General features: G+C 38.3%; 1 protein-coding gene across 3 annotated transcripts in view; it reads right to left on the bottom strand.

Annotated features, from left to right (window-relative positions):
• Positions 1 to 1,110: 1,110 nt before the first annotated feature.
• The window catches only part of SWI3A (SWITCH/sucrose nonfermenting 3A), a 65,874-nt gene continuing 50,027 nt past the window's right edge, over positions 1,111 to 16,957 (bottom strand). Inside the window, exons 2-7 of one of the 3 annotated variants that reach the window (XM_089403580.1) lie at positions 3,522 to 4,105; positions 2,431 to 2,925; positions 2,178 to 2,299; positions 1,911 to 1,957; positions 1,491 to 1,675; positions 1,111 to 1,403 (exon numbers count right to left, since the gene is read on the bottom strand). In XM_089403580.1, coding sequence (XP_089259706.1) covers positions 1,242 to 1,403; positions 1,491 to 1,675; positions 1,911 to 1,957; positions 2,178 to 2,299; positions 2,431 to 2,925; positions 3,522 to 4,105 — 1,595 coding nt within the window. In that variant the 3' untranslated portion in view covers positions 1,111 to 1,241. The remainder of the gene's footprint in view (positions 1,404 to 1,490; positions 1,676 to 1,910; positions 1,958 to 2,177; positions 2,300 to 2,430; positions 2,926 to 3,521; positions 4,106 to 16,957) is intronic. The other 2 variants (XM_089403581.1, XM_089403582.1) reach the window with 2 other exon arrangements.

The raw sequence follows: 16,957 nt of genomic DNA, 5'->3' as shown, positions 1-16,957 counted from the left end.
ATAACAAAAATTCCCATGTTCAGATCGAAGATTTTTGACCATTCAGTTCCAATTTTTACATTGTGGCAACCAATCCTCACTCCCTCCCTGTTTTATAATAACTTGAACCAAAGAGACATATTGTTCTATATTTTAACTTTGGTTTTGTTTTGTCAGATTTTCGTTGTTTTATTATGCACTGCCCGACATACCCCAAGCCTATTTTCCAAAAATAACATTCCCGTCGCTATTCATTGGAATCAAGAAATGTACATTGCCCAGCAGATAAGACTGAGAGCTTCAGACCCATCAAGATTGCTGCAAGAGAGGGCAGCACTGTTCCATAACTTCAGTTGGCTATAGAGAAAAAAACTGTCCACTGAAAACATTAGTACCTGGCAAGAGACTAAAAAAGAACTGATTTATACAGGAACAGGACAGATAAATAAAGATAATTTTACACGCCATGTATTCAGAAAAACTGAAAACTGGAAAATCTGACAGTTGAGAATTGAAGACCGCTTTGCAGAGAAAAAAGGAAACTCCTTTAACTGTTGAGCAGGAAAACTGAAGCAGTATTTTGTAAACTCTCTTTCTGTTGCAGCCACTCTGCCAAGTAAAACATTTATTCTAGACGACGTGGATTATACTAGAACTCTATGCACATGTTGGCAAATACATTACTAATGCATGTTGATAAATAAAGAGAACTTTCCAAGGGATAACAAATACAAATTATAAAAGTTAATCATAAACTAAATAATTATATGCATTGCTGATTAAGACCCTCGTAAACAATCTAACCAGTCGAAACATAATACATACAGCTGCACATATCCCAGAACAAAAATGCTCAATAAAATTATAATTTTATGGTTGTATCACTTATAGCATACATCAAATTATAATTTACTTGCCTGTGTCACGTACATGAAACAAATTGTCTAGATAAAATCTTAAGATCCATTGGATTCTGGCAATTTGAAAACTTCTGGAAAACAATGATAGCTTGAGTAACAAATATAAGCTCATTCAATGTCTTGTGTGTGGTTTTTACAATGTTAGCTCAGATGTAGTATCACAGATACATATGCCCCAGTAAATCTTGATTACTCTTCAACATGCATCCAATTTACTGTACAGCAAGTGTAAGAAGTCTAAAGTTGGTCTTGTATCTCTTCTTTTGCAAGTTTAGTTGTAAATTGGGAAAAGGGCCAGCTGACGATCAAAATGCTTAGATGCATCTACGTACCCAAATGAGATTAACGACTTCCTGACAATTTTGAGCCCAGCTTCTTTTGTGCAATGCGTAACCGCTCTGCAATTAGAAGCTCCTTTGTCTGTTCCATCAGAGCATGTTCTTTCTCCATGATGTCTTCTAACTCCTTAAAATGTTGTATCTTGTAGTGTAATTTTTTTAACTGCTATTTGCCAAAACACTTTTGTTTCAGTCAGCATTGGTTCCACAGATGAGAACTTCAGCCCAACAGACCACTGAAAAAAGCAATTACCTGATTTTCAATAACAATCGATATCAAATGCTCCATCTCCCTCTCTTCTTGATCTGCTAAAAGTTTTGTATGTGCTGCTGCTGCTCCCAAAGCTGTTCCAATAGCAGCTCGTATCTGCAGATTTGGAGGAGGCAATTTTTTTGTACTAAAGCATGAATCTATATCTTTTGTGTCTCGATCATTTCCTACAATAACAGAAAATCCCATTCAAGTAAACTAAAACCCAATTTAAGGCATAATGAACCGAAACTTAAAATCTTGAAAATTTGTATAATGTAGTGCAAACCATCCACTAAAGAATAAATGCTGTGCACATAGCACATCAATAGATAAAAGGCCCAGTATGAGAAACTTCATATAAAACTTTTAGATCAAAATTTAGAATAACAAAGTGAAAAATTATTCAAAAAGATGCAAAACCTCCTGGTTCTCTCTTGCTTTCCTCCAGTTCACATTCCTTCCTAGTACTGCCATTTTCAAAATTTCATGAGACAAGAAACAAATATAAGTACCTACTGGACACAAGACGCTACTTAATTGCATTTAAGTATGGACATCCAATGATGCAACTAAATGCCAATAACACGATCTCAGTAAATGAACAGTTTTAAAGCAAAGCGTAGAAAAATACATAACCTCTCTAAATCAAGTCCACTTAACGTAGAATCCAATTTGTGATTCACTGACCTGGTTTCTAGGCTGTTTAGGATATGGCTGGCAGAAGGATCCTCTTGACACAAAGCTGCAACAGCAGCTTCTGCTGCAGCTGCTGCAACACGAGGGCCAACCATTGTAGACAAGAAAGCTACCTAACAGTAACATAATCCCTTAGAAGCAAGTTTAGATATATTGCAACTTCAATCACAAAAAAGTTGCCACACAACAATGTAAAGCAAGATCAAATGACCTAAACACACAAAACACAAAACATACAGCTAACCTGTGACATTATTGGGTTACTGGCATCCTCAATAGGACTAAGGCACCGATATTTAAGAGGGGGTGCTGCAATATCCTCCTCAGTGGTATGCCTCTCTTCTTCATTATCATCTTCTTGGTAATTTTGAGCACTACTGTCTTTTAGACTAAAAGCTTGATCATTTACTTTGTTTTCATTTTTTAAATTACTCGATCTTCTATCATTGCCTTCAGTGCCAGCATTTCCCATGAAATGCTCTCCAAAAGGAAGTTGTACAAGCTTCATGACACAGTCTGCCTCATTCTTAGTACCGACATGCTGAACGACACTATTCCAGTCATCCCCATGAAGCATAATACCCTCTAGAAGAAGAAAAGTTTCTTGATCCGTCCACTTGTCACTTCCAAGTTGAGAAGTTACTTTATGTTGATTGGAATACTTAAAATCAGCTGCAGACAGGCCAAGTCCATAATTTCCATCCTGAAAACATTTTGTGCAAAGCACAAAACCTGCCTGCTAGAGTAGATATGCATTAGAACATAAATAAAATATAGTTGCACTAAAGCTAGCACAAATACATTAGAAACAGCATAAGATATATAACCTGAAATTTATCTTGAAAAACAGATATCTATTATAGACAATGTCTGCCCCTGTGAAGCACCACATAATAACAATTGCTAGAGGAGATCTGTATTAGAAAATAAATAAAATATAGTTGCACTAAATATACATTAGAAACAGCCTAAGAAATATAACCTGAAATTTTATCTTGAAAAACACACACACACACACATATATTATAGACAATGTCTGCTCCTCCAAAACACCACATAATAACATACGCTCCTCAAAAGTTTTCCAATAGGACACTTCTAATGTTTAAATAGACACCCTCAACTCCAGGAGACAACACACTACGGACACTACAGCTATGAGATAATCAACTAGCAAGATAACAACAGCCCAATGCAGGCACAACCAGGCATCACGAGAAACATTAGACTTGAGCATTCAACAACCTCTGTACAGTGTAAATAGCATGCTCTACATTTAACTCCTTCAATGGTCATTCTCAGATTTCAAGTAAAATAGTGCAGGAAAATACAGACCTTATTGCAATCAAAATGGCTTGTTGTGCACTCTGTCCTGCAATTGTTGCAAAAACGCTGTAAAGTGGATTGTGTTTCTGATCCTGTCGATGCCCTTTGTGATACTGTGGAAACTTCCATATCTGTGACTTCATTAAAAACATCTTTATAAGATGCCAAAGTTGTTCCTTGTATAGCCCTAATTGTTCTGTCAACTTCTGAACTCTTTATATTTGATGAGTGGACACGCTTTACAGGATTTGAAGGTAAACCCGCAAAAATTCCAGAGGGAGTAACATTGTCAAAAACAATTGGAGCATCTTCACTTGATTGCTCTAGTTTCGAATTTGATGATACCTGGAAATTAATTAATCCCCAAGTCTCCAAAAAATTAAAAATTTTATGCAGAGAATTAACATCGCCAATTAACATCTTTCTCATTTCCGTTAAAGTCAATCCTCTGTGAGGATCCTCCCTGTACATATTGATCATAAAATCTCTATATTCCTTGTAAATCTTGGGAGTCTTGGAAGATGAACTGCCATCAAAGAAGTCTTTTAGGGCTTTGCGCTCTATTTCATGAATCTTGTTCCAGGAAAACCAGCCTAGCAACCATGTAACAAAGCAAAATATAATTAAGAATTAGTAATATTAAAGCAGAATTTTAGTGGCTAATAATTTAGAATTTGCAGTTTTGCAAAATAATTACAAACTTCTCAAATTTAACAGGATAATTTCACTCCACTCTAGATATTTGGGACTTGTGTTATTGGAAAATATTTATTAGTTGGCTACCAATCGCAAATTTTTACAAAACAGCTATTTCAAAGAAATATCTTGTTTTGTACAAATTTGATAATCACTTTATTGACTTTTATTGCCATTTGGCTATTTCTTTGGCAAATCATCCAAGCAAATAAACATTCAGTTCACCAAACTTGTACCTGAACGTAGTCCCTGATTTCTACCAGTTAAAACTTGAGGGACTACAAAATGGGTCAAAGAAAACCTTCTTATGAGTTCTGAACCTGGAAACCAATAGCAAAACAGGTCCAGGGAACTGTACCATGGCCAGACCTCTATAAAATTTATTTCAGAAGAGCAGTCGCAGGAGAAACAGAGTATGCAAGAAATTCAAGTCTGGCATGGTTGCAGCAGTTGGTATGGAATACAGTAAAGGAGGAGGGATGAGGAAGATTACACAACTAAGGAAGATGCTAAATGGTTGCCTCCTGAAGGTGGACAAATACCCAAACAGTAATGTTAAAGTGGACACTGTGGTTGATGATTAAGTTACGTAAGTTACCATGCCTTAATTTGTGAATAGAATTCAAGGCACCTGGCCTTCTGAGGGAGCTTAATAAATTGGTTCTTCCCTAATTATCAACTGAAAGGAGAAACCAATGTTAATTCTGTGTAAAGGGATATTCCATTGTGTATACTAGTATCGAGGATATAGAATTAGAAAGTATCTTTCTCAGAGGTCCATCGTTCTTAACTTCTTTGACAGAGCAGGGAATCAGGGATGTTCATGAAATACATGAAGATTGGGTTTAACCCATCTAAGGAAGCACCAACATCAATCCCGGTAATGGGTCATGCTTTATTCCCTGCAGTTAGAATTCTGTCATAAGGAAGATTTTGTATCAATTAAAATTTTGCCAGGAGAATATATCAATTCTGTAGTTTTAACAAGGGAAAGATTGAAAACAAAGCACATCAAAGTATCTGAGAATGTAACTCTAGAAAAGCCTTACAGAAAAGATCATTCTACAGCCTTTGGATCATGAATAAGAATATAATAATATTTAATCGATTGAGGGATTCCCTTTCAAATGTCACTTATGCAACAAATACAGGCACTTCATAAAGGTGTTACCAAAAGCCTTGGCAACATTTGCTGGCGATTCCAAGAAGGAAAGATAATAGGAGAAATAGGAGAGGGGGGGGAAATCCCACAAGGAAAAGGAAATAAAGGGTATAAAAAGTTGACCAGGGTAGTAACTAGTAATAAATATGAGGCTCAGGGTATAGAAGAGGAAGAAATGGAGATAGAAAAACAGGATGGAAAATGAGTAGAGAATTGCGGAAGAAAATAAAGACTAGGAGGACATGAATGAGAAGGAAAGATAGACAGTGAGGAAACCAGAAAAAGTGATAAGGGAATAGGGAAGAACCCCAAGAACAATACCAATGGGACAAGCACTTCTCAAGGACATGTTCATAAATTGATTGACATGTTTGAGGCTAAATTCGGACTAATGGGTAGGCAAACATGTGGAAAGATCAGCCAAGACAAAGACAAGGAGTACGTAGACAAGATAATGAGTGAAGAAAATCAAAGGAGAAAAAGAGAACCCATGACTAAGATAAAGGACTAGGAGGTGAAGATAATGATGAATTAGGTATTAAATATTCAGAATCTAAGAAGTTCTCTTATAATCTAAGTCACCTGCTTCATGTTTGTGATTGAATTTGATGAACATAAAATTCAGAAAAACAGTTGTGTGTGTGTGTGTGTGTGTATTTGTCAATTGGATGTAGCTCAAGTGGTGGTGACTCGTGAGGAAAATTGTTATTCTCCCCACCCAAGCTAGAATCCTACTTTGTGACACGTTTCTTTTGGTGGGTTGATTGTGGATGAGCTATATATGATATTTCCATGAGTTGTTGACCTAGTCTTGTGTCCTGAAAAAACTAGGGTTTAGCCTAGGTTACGTCATTAGAATCCTGGGAAGTGTCAAGGACTGCCCTAGGATATGTTACCTACAATATATATATATATATATATATATATTCTGCAGGAAAAAAACTGTAATTTCATTTCTAGTAATAATTGAAAATTACATTCTTCAGATACATAGCCTGTGTGTATTCATTTATCTGAAAAACCAGAAAACAAATAAAAAAAAAAAAAAAAAAAAACATCTTTGAGAGCTCATGGGTGGAGAAGCTCCTGTGAATAAGTGCCCAATTAGATTCTAGGCAGCACTATTGTGCTAGGAACATGAAGACAAAAAACAAAACAAAACAACCCATGAAAGCGACCTTGAGACAGCTGTCCGAGATAAGAAAAAATACAGAGAGTGAAATTTCCTTAAATTGCAGCAACTGGAAATTTATTCTTCTAACTGATTAATTATGCAGTTTATTTGTTACGAAAAATAACGAATAAATCACACTACAATTCTTCACAATAAAATTACACTGCGGAAAATAACTAGAACTAAGGAAAATACATGCACACACATAATAAAAATAAACACCAATGTTTTTAAACTAACGTCCCCGGAAAAACCCCGAAGGGAAAACTGGTGCAGTAGATGATGGTTTATTTTATTATTATGTAGCAGAAAAAATCTGAGTACAATAATTTGGATGTCTGACTAGCAATCCTCCAACAAAATAATTTGTGAGACAATTTGTCTCACTCCACAACTGGTCCTGCTCCAAATCTAGCTCAAACTGGGACACTTGAATTGCCCCTACATCAGCCTCAGGCCCTACTTGCATTGCCAGTGGAATTGCTCGGAATTTGTCGTTCTACCTGACTCTGCCTCTGGAGATGACTCGCTTGGCCTCCTAGAAATTTTCCAGGCCACTATCAATTGAATCAGCCTCCTCTTCATCTGAATTGAACTGCCCTCTGAAGCTCCTATGCAGCTTCACTAAGGAAATAATGTGGCCCTCCCGCTGCTGACTCTCTGGCACTAGAACTCCACAGGAAATCACTGTAGTTGCTCGCTCAATCATTGTGCTTTGGCTCAAACTCTCTCTTGATGAATCCCTGCAACTGGATAGCTCAATCTGCCCAAGGAACTCGCTCTCCCTCTCACTTGATGTGTCCATCTCCAACCCCATTGACTTGCGCTTATAATCTCTCGTTGGATCACCAACGGCCATGATTAAATCATTATCAACGACTAAGATCATCTCAAACTCGATCCGTGTGAGTTTCTAGAACTTTCCCGATCTTTCTCAATTAATTGTTGTTAATTAATCAATTTTCCTAAGTTAGACTAGGAAATTTTATTTATTGATCAATTAACTTAATTGAGTTGTCTCTAGGTGTTTCTCCCAAAACCTTTATTGGGTTCTGGAGATCTTGTGCTCCTTAGCCTCTTTGACACAAGTCAAGAATAGAACATATGTTTGATGCTACAAAAACTAACACTCCCTCTTAGCGAGGAAGTTGTTCTCTCATAACATCTTCCCTCACAATGTTGATGTCTGACACTTGTAACAACCTGTCACTGTCCATCAAGCTAATGTGCATACTCTGATTCATCTGCTGACATCCTGCACCTGCATTGTTGCTGACACTGCTCTGTGTCTCCCTGCACTGGTGCCAACAATATATGCACTGTTGCATCTGATCTCATGCTATTGTTGTTGTTGCAACTATTGCAACTAAGAATTGATCTATGGATCCATTGTGTCCCTGTACTGCCTCTGCAATTGTCTCGTAAGTCTCTGACTGCAACTAGTATCTACATTGTCTACTAAGTAACTCTGTGCGCTCATATGTCTCTGCGCCCCTCTAGTAACTAACTGTTACTAGTCTCTACACTATCTCTCAAGATCTAATGGCACCTATTGACACTGATCCTCCTGCTACTGAAAAGGATTCTCCATTATACCCATATGTTCTCTAAAATAGGCGAACTTAGCTCTCCCTAGAGCTTTCATGAGTATATCTGCAACTTGTTGTTTTGTGGGAATATGTAGTAGTTGGACTGCTCCACTCTACACACAATCTCTGATGAAGTGATATTGGATGTCTTTATGTTTTGACCGATCATGAAACACTGGATTTTCAGAGAGCTTGATGCAAATCTGATTATCACAGTAGATATTGGTCACCTCTAGCTTCTGACTGAACAAGCTTACTAACAACTTCCCAAGCCATATAGCTTCGCATGTGGCCATGCTTACTGCCATGTACTCTGCTTCTGCAGAGCTCAGTGCCATGGACTCCTTCCTATTGCACCAAGATACAACCCCTGATCCAACGCTGAAGCAACACCCAATTGTGTCCTTCCGATCCATAGAACTGCCTACCCAAACTGCATTTGTGAAACCACATAACTTGATACCATCACCTCGAGTATACCTCAACCCGTACTCGATTGTGCCGTGCAAATACCTCAAAATGTGCCTCGTTGTTATCTAATGCACTCTCCTAAGTCCCCCCATAAAGTGACTGAGACTATTGACTACGAAGTAGATATCTGGCCTAGTGTTGACCAGATACATGAGGGAAACAATAAGTTGTCTATACAAGGTGGGGTCAACATCCTTGTCCTCTGATGCATCTATCTTCCTCCAGTTCGTAATCATAGGCGTAGACATAGGTCTACAGTCCTGCATCCTGAACCTCTTCAGAATCTCTGTAGCATATCTCCCTTGACCAAGGAATATCTCCCCATCCTTCTGCCATACTTCTAAACCTCGGAAATAATGCATCAATCCCAAATCATTCATGTCAAACTCTGCTGCCAAGTTTCTCTTGCAATCCTCTATGAGCCCTAATGACTCAATCAATAAAAGGTCATCCACATACAAAACTAGGATGAGTGGCTCATCCTCTACCATCAAATAGTAAAGGTTGGGATCCGCATCACTCTTGATAAATCCCATTTGTTGCAAGTAGTTTCAATCTGACCATACCATGCCCTGGGAGCCTGCTTGAGCCCGTATAGAGCTTTCTTCAGTCTGCACACATGCGTGCCCCTCTCATGTGTCTCAAAGCCCTCTAGTTGTTCTATATATACCTCCTCCTATATCTCTATGTTCAAGAAGGTTGTCTTGATGACCATCTGGTGAATTTGACATTCCATCTATGTTGCTAGAGATATAACCGACCGGATAGAAAAATATCTGGCAACTAGAGTGAAGGCCTCCTCATAATCTATGCCTTCCTTCTGCGCATACCACTTTGCCACGAACCTAGCCTTGTACTTCTCCATGTTGCCATCTGTAGCATACTTAATATTATAGATCCACCGAGAGCCCACAACTCACCATTCCACAGGGCTCGGTACTACCTCCCAAATATCATTAGCCATGATGGAGCTACACTCTTCCACCATGGCATCTATCTACACCTGATGTTGTGCGGCCTCCTAATAGCTAGAAGGTTCTACAACCTGTGACACCAATGCTTGGTACATGTCTTGTTGTCTGTATTCTCTCTTGTTCGTCCTAGGAGCTCCTATGAACTTCTTTGTGTCCTTCAACATTTGACGAACTTCTTTGTTGGTATGTCCACTAGTGGTGGGAGCATCGACCAGGTCCTCATCCTGCCTCTGCTAGTATGTCCACTAGTGGTGTGAGGATCAACTAGCTCCTCATCCTGTCTTTGTTGCTCCATTTGCTACGAACTCACAAGATCTCCTCCACCTGAGCTCATGCTGGTACTGGTGACTGAACAAGATCCTTGTGATTGTCCGTGCAGCTGTCCCTGCAATTGCCCCAGCTGCTGGACAAATGGAGCTCCTACTGGCTCATTCTAATCATCTGATGCCAACTCGTGAGATATCTTGAAGGCTCTATCCTCCATGAACTTCACATCTAGTCTCACGATAATCTCCCTGCTATTAAGAACTGTATGTGTTTTAAGTTTCGCTATACCCAACGAAGAATCCCTTCTTTGCAGTCTAATCCAACTTAGTGCGTTTTTCATCTGGTACATGCCTGTAGCCAAAGATTCTAAAGTGATTTACTTCTGGCTTCTTCCCTGAGAAGACTTCTTCTGGTGTTATCTTCCCCAACGCCCTATGAGGAACCTTGTTCTGGATATACACAGTCGTGTTACATGCCTCTACCCATAGAAACTTGGGCAAATCCTGGTCATATAACATTGCCTTTGCAGCCCCAACTATTGACCTGTTTTTCCGCTCCGCTACCCCATTCTATTGTGGATTGTATGGAGTTGTCCACTCCCTCCTAATGCCTTCCTTTACATAGAAGCCTGTGAAGTCACTATCTGTGTACTCTCCTTCGTTATCTAAGTGAAGTACCTTGATCTTCTTTCCTGTCGCATTCTCTACTAGAGCCTTAAACTCCCTGAAGCGACTGAAGACTTCATCCTTGGTCTTCAAGAAATAGATCCATGTTTTCCTGGAATGGTCATCGATGAAGGTGACAAAGTACTCGTACCCTCCGAGAGATCTAGTGGACATAGGACCGCAAATATCTGAGTGTATAAGTTGTAACACACCATCTGATCTACTGTCACTTCTTGGGAACGCTGCCTTAGCATACTTCCCAAGTACGCACCCCTGCACACATCATCATGTTTTGTGCCTAATTCTGGAACACCTGTCACTGTCTCCTTGAGCATCCAAGTGCTTCATAATGTAAATGTCCCATTCTCCTGTGCCATAGCTTATTCAGGTCTCTCCCACTGCTAGTGTAATCATTGTTGTTGTTGCTAATTGGTGCCTTTGGAGAATCGAACTACAACTTGTACAATCTAATCTCCTTGAGCATCCTAAGTGCTCCATGATGTAAATGTCCCATTCTCCTGTGCCATAGCTTATTCAGGTCTCTCCCACTGCTACTGTAATCACTGTCGTTGTTGCTAACTGGTGCCTTTAGAGAATTGAGTTGCAACTTGTACAATCTATTGCTACGAACTCCAATCTGCTTCACCTTCTTTCACTTTTGGTATTTAATGAACACCTTATTCCCTACAAAGTGGACATCATATCCCTTATCCTATAATTTGGATACTGAAATAAGATTCACACCTAAGTTGGGCACATGCAACACATCTGTAACATTGGTGCTTGCTCCTGACTCCCTCTAAATCTCAATGGTACCTACTCCAACTGGAGTACATTTACTCTTGTTTCCCATTTGAATATGGAAGTCCATCTACTCCTCCTTGTAGTTGGAGAAGTATTCTCTAACTCCTGTCATATGAGTTGACGCTCCACTATCTATATACCAGACTCCCTGTGAAGTTGAGCTAGAGAGGCAAGCTATCTGAGCAGATTCGTCTTCCAATCTGGAAGACAAATATGTAGCCTCCTGAATGTCAAACCTTTCCACGGCGATACTGCAAAAATTAGAGAAATCTACTGTAGAAATCCTGTGTATAATTTTTTGTGATCTTTTCTCATCCACCTAGCACTGATCTACTACTGCAAACCAACTACGCCCAGATCTGCTCAACAAATTAACTGATATGCTCACTAAAACCGTCTATCCAGCAAATCCACAACCTACAAATCTCTGCATCTGAGGGTGATCGAATTTTCCTCCTTCTTGGAACTGGAAATCGAACCTTTGCCTCTGTTATTTCACACTTCCTAGTGCAGGGTGCGGGGGAGCACCCCCCACCCATCCCCCCCGAATCTACTCTCGTAGCGTGTTCCAAGCGAAAGCAGAAGCGCGCTCCTGCAAAAAAAAATCGCAGAGATGTTCCAAATGCCAAATTTTTACAAAGAAACAAGAGTTTTCGAGGAGGGCAACCTAATATTCAAGCCTGTGACCCTAGTATTGATATGCAATTCAGGTAATGTTAAATTCTTAAAGTAAAAGTGACATTCTCCTTTATCTTTCATTTTCATCCTTTTACTTAAATTTTTAACATTACCATGAAATGACTCGAGATGTTTGAGAGTGGTTCCAACCTCATTGGATTTCATATGGAGAAAGTAGAATTTTAGATCTCACTCAAAACCCAATAGACTTATCAGTTTTTTAGGATTTCAAGATTAGGGGGATTGCAATGTTTCCATTGGATTTTGTCATGTACTAGGGTATGGAACTCGTACTTAATCAAGAGCAACAAGCCTTTTATGTACCTTGATGTTAGTGACATTTGTTGTCGAACTCATCTTTCATGACCCTACTAAAAATGTACCCATCACTCAAACAAAATCTTGACTTGACATGTTACGTTTTTTCTATCTTATGTTAATTGCTTAGACAGTGATATTAATGACAAAGATCCCAAGATAGGCAATGATTTTGATGATATGTAGGTATTTGTTGTAACATGATTTTTTTGGATGCTAGAGGCCATCTAAAGCCTATTTGTTGATGTATTTTCAGTTCAGAGATGGATTGCACTCGATGCTATTTTGGTTATGTGCACCCTTACATGCTATATGAATGAGAACTTGTAACTTGTGGACATGTGGTCAATGAAGATTATGCTTCTAGATGATTGATGTAATATGGTTTAATCCATGTTTTTATGCTTTTTATACCTAATTCATCATTCTACATGCTTTTGTTGACATATATGCATCAAAATATATAAAAATTTGCTCCCGATTCACTCCCGACCTAGGACCTTTTGAAAATGTCCCTCCCAACTCTTGCTTCCCGCTCCCACTCCCAAGCAACCTTGTCCTCGTTGTCTACGCATATCTGAGAAATTCATGCTCAGAACTCCCTCTGAAACTGCAAAATTTTCTCCTTTTCTACTGAGCTCCAAACCTTATCAAAATAGTAGCTCTGATACCATGTGAGATTTTCTTAAATTGCAACAACTAGAACTTTATTCTTCTAATTGATTAGTTATGTAGTTTATTTGTTACGGCAAATAACAAATAAATCACACTACAATTTTTCACAATAAAATTACGTTGCGGAAAAACTAGAACTGAGAAAAAAAGATGCATACACATAATAAAAATAGACAGCAATATTTTTGGACTAACGTCCCTGGAAAAATCCCAAATGGAAAGTCAGTGCAACAGATGAGGGTTTATTTTATTATTATTCAGCAACAAAAATTTGACTATAATAACCTGGATGCCTGACTGGCAATCCTCTAGTAAAATAATCTGGCCAAATAATTTGTGAGGCAATTTGTCTCACTCCATAATTGATCCCGCTCCAAATTTGGCTCAAACTGGGCCACTCGAATTGCCCCTGCGATAGCCTTTGCGCAAGCCTTACGCAGGCCCTACTCGCACTGCCTATGGAACTGGCCGAAATATGTCATTCTCACTGACTCTGCCTCTAGAGATGAATCGCTTGGCCTCTTGGAAATTTTCCCAGACACTAGCAACCAAATCGGCCTCCTCTTCAATTGGATTGAATTGCTCTTTGAAGCTCTTGTGCTGCCTCTGCACAACCTCATTGAGGAAATAATGCAGCCCTCCTGTTGCTAACTCTTCGGCACTCGAACTCCATCGGAAATCACTATTCTTGCTCCCTCAATCACTGTGCTCTGGCTCGAACTCTCTCCTATTGAATCTCTGCAATTGGATAGCTCGATCTACCCAAGGAACTCGCTCTCCCTCTCACTTGATATGTCCATCTCCAACCCCATCGACTTTCTCTTATAATCTCTCATTGGATCACCAACGGCCAAGATTAAATCGTTATCAACAGCTAAGATCATCCCAAACTCGATCCATGTGAGTTTTTAGAGCTTTCTCGATCTTTCTCAATTAATTGTTGTTAATTAATCAATATTCCTAAGTTAGACTTGGGCATTTTTAATTATTGATCAATTAACTTAATTGAGTTGTCTCTAAGTGTTTTCTCCCGAAACCTTTTCTAGGTTTTGGAGATCCTTTGTTCCTTAGCCTCTTTGACACAAGTCGAGACTAGAACACTTGTCTAATGCTACAAAAACTAACAAAGAGTGCATTCAGTATAAGTTGAAAGTAGAAAACAGTGCGCCTTGAGATCTCTGAAGGATTAATCTGTTGTTGGTCCAAGAGGAAAATCCTTGTATGATCAGTGAAAAAACTCATAGACCTTCCCATCTATCTATTCCATAATACCCCACAAGCCTTGGTCAATGTTGAGGCCTTCTTTAAATAGGTTGTCAGTTGTCATGTTCCTTTCCCTGTAAATATGATTGCAAGTGAAAAAGAAGATGTCAATAATTCGCCAGTTAATAGTGAATATATAGATAAATAACCCAATGGGTTTAGCTCAATCTTTTTGAATGGACTATTTCAAATTGTAAAGTCTCCAGTTCCAATCACATTGAGTCACACTAGGTTAGTAGTTATTATTATGGTTGGCAATTGAGCTGCACTCCATCTGGATATTCTGAGGAAACAGAGGGGATTCCATGAGGTTTTCCCTGGATAATATATATATAGTACATGACATTAAAATATAACTTTATAACTTTACATATAATAAAATTATTTGTAAGGTTAACGTAAAATAAGCTTAGACTCATATTCAAACTTGTAAAACAAGATGAAAAGAAGAATAATGGGTAGGGAAACATGAGGAAAGATAGGTCAAGACAAAGACAATTAGTATGTAGACAAGATAAAAGGTGAAGCAAAATCATAAGAGAAAAAGAAAGCGCATAACTAAGATAAATGACTAGGAGGTAAAGATAAGGATGAGCTAGGTATCAAATATTCAAAACCCATGTAGCTCCCCTATAACCTAAGTCATCTGCTTCATGTTTGTGTTCGCGTTTGATGACAACAAAATTCGGGCAACGAATTGTCAAGGAAAAATTTGATTAATCCATCACTAAATTCAACAATTATATAATATATTCCTTGAAATGCATATCCTAGGGAAATTCATTGGGCACTTCCCCTCATTCTAAGGATGATAGCCAAGGGTAAACCAGATTCTTCAAGGCTCAAGGCCAATACAACAATTCATTAGGAGGTCAACATGTCACTTGCAGGAATTGATCTTAGATGGAGAGGATAACACTCCTCTCAACCACCCAGTCTTTATCCAATTGATACACACACACACACAAAACAATAAATATATTAAATATAGAAATTCATATAACATGTAGCCCAATAGGTTAACTCAACACTTCATTCTCCACTTGGCAATGGAGTTTACATTGGGATTTTTTCCCATTCTCCTATTTAGATGAGCCTTTGGCTCCTATTGTTGTATCTCGATACGAGTTCACATGCTTGGGGAAGCTCTGCTCTTTTGTGTAATCATACTTTTAATGCAATAAATACTTTAAGGTTCACTTATGAGGTGTTGTTCTTCTTGGAGCATGGTATAATTTGTTGATCATGAGCTTCATTCTGTATTGGTAATATTGTGTTCATTATTTCCATTTGCTTACTAGAGATTTATTAGTGTAGAGTTAGCTTACACTAGCATTTGGTTTTAGAAATTTATTCTAGATAGGGAATGTTTTAGTGGATTTTCATATGAATCTCTGAAACTTCTTTATCATTGTAGTTTCTAAACCCATGTGGATCTAATGATTTTATTTGAAGTTGTGTGGAGAAATATCCTTGGATCAAGCCTCAAGTGTGAGGGGAAATTCTTGGAGGAATCATTTCACTCTTGAGCATGCACATGGAAGGGCCCACATTTGTTGTTTCCTAAAGTCTCATCTTTCGATTTTGTGTTTGCGAGGATCCTTGGCTTTGGCTTGTAGTCAAGTCTATTTCACTTAAATTATTTCTTCCAAATAATGTGCTTACATTGATTATATTGGCTAATGAAAGCATGTTGAAGGTTAAGGCAAGGAAAAGAGTCTTGCTCTTATTCCTTAGTCTAATTTTATATATTATTTGTAGATATTATTCTCTAACATTTCTCTCTATTTTCCACTAATTTTGAGGGTTGGTTTAGCAGAGAAAAAAGCAGAATTTTGTTGACCCCTTTTGCTAATCTTTGTTGGGGGTATTGAGGGATTGCAAGTTCGAAAACTACTAATCCTTTTTTGCAGATCCTTAACGCTGATTTTGAGCTCTTTAAGACCGATTTTTCTACTGGCCGTGAGCTAACAGGGGGCAGCCTTCATCTCTGTTAAGCCGTGGGCAATTGGAGGAAACTTCATCTTGTTCTCCTTGCACAAAAGTTGACATATCTCTTTGTTGGAAGGACAATCGTTCACTGCTATAAAACTTTGTCATAACAGCCCTCTACACTTCTTTTGTTGGCAGGTTTCATCTTCTCAAGAGGCTATAGTTTCAAGATTTTATTTGTGGAGCCTCTCTTGTATTTCATTGCCAGTTTTTTTTGTGAAATCTTGTCATTATTTTCTCAAGAAGGAGATCTACAATCCCAAGCTTCAAGCAACTATTGTAAGGACCCTCTTTGAAGTTCATTTGAGGCCTTTTTGAAGGTTCCTCTTCTCTGTAACAAGTTAATAAAGAACTAAATTTCTTGAGGGAGCTTGGGAAGTTTTCCCATGGTATCCCACCTCCTCATTTTGAGATAGGAAATATTCTTGGGTGGTTGACTTCTTTAGTTTAGTTACTAACTTGCTTGACTAATTTAATTGCATGCATTGTCTCATTTGCTAAATCCAATCTAGTTGTGCATGTTTAACTCATAGCGTTAACACATAACGCTCACATTATCCTATTTTGAAATCAACTTGCCATTTCATTTTCTTGTATCTTGTGTTGTGCCATTTATTTTCCATTTGCTTAAGTTATTGCAATATGTTGAATTTTAATGTACCTTGGACAAGTGGTTTCCCATGGGTTAGTCTCTACCTAGAGAAAGGTGTCCAAAAT

The sequence above is a fragment of the Pinus tabuliformis genome, chromosome 2_1, assembly GCF_031772625.1.
Source record: "Pinus tabuliformis cultivar Carrire ecotype Pingquan chromosome 2_1, CPIR1, whole genome shotgun sequence".
NCBI lineage: Eukaryota > Viridiplantae > Streptophyta > Pinopsida > Pinales > Pinaceae > Pinus > Pinus tabuliformis.
This window is presented reverse-complemented; position numbering and strand designations above follow the sequence as displayed.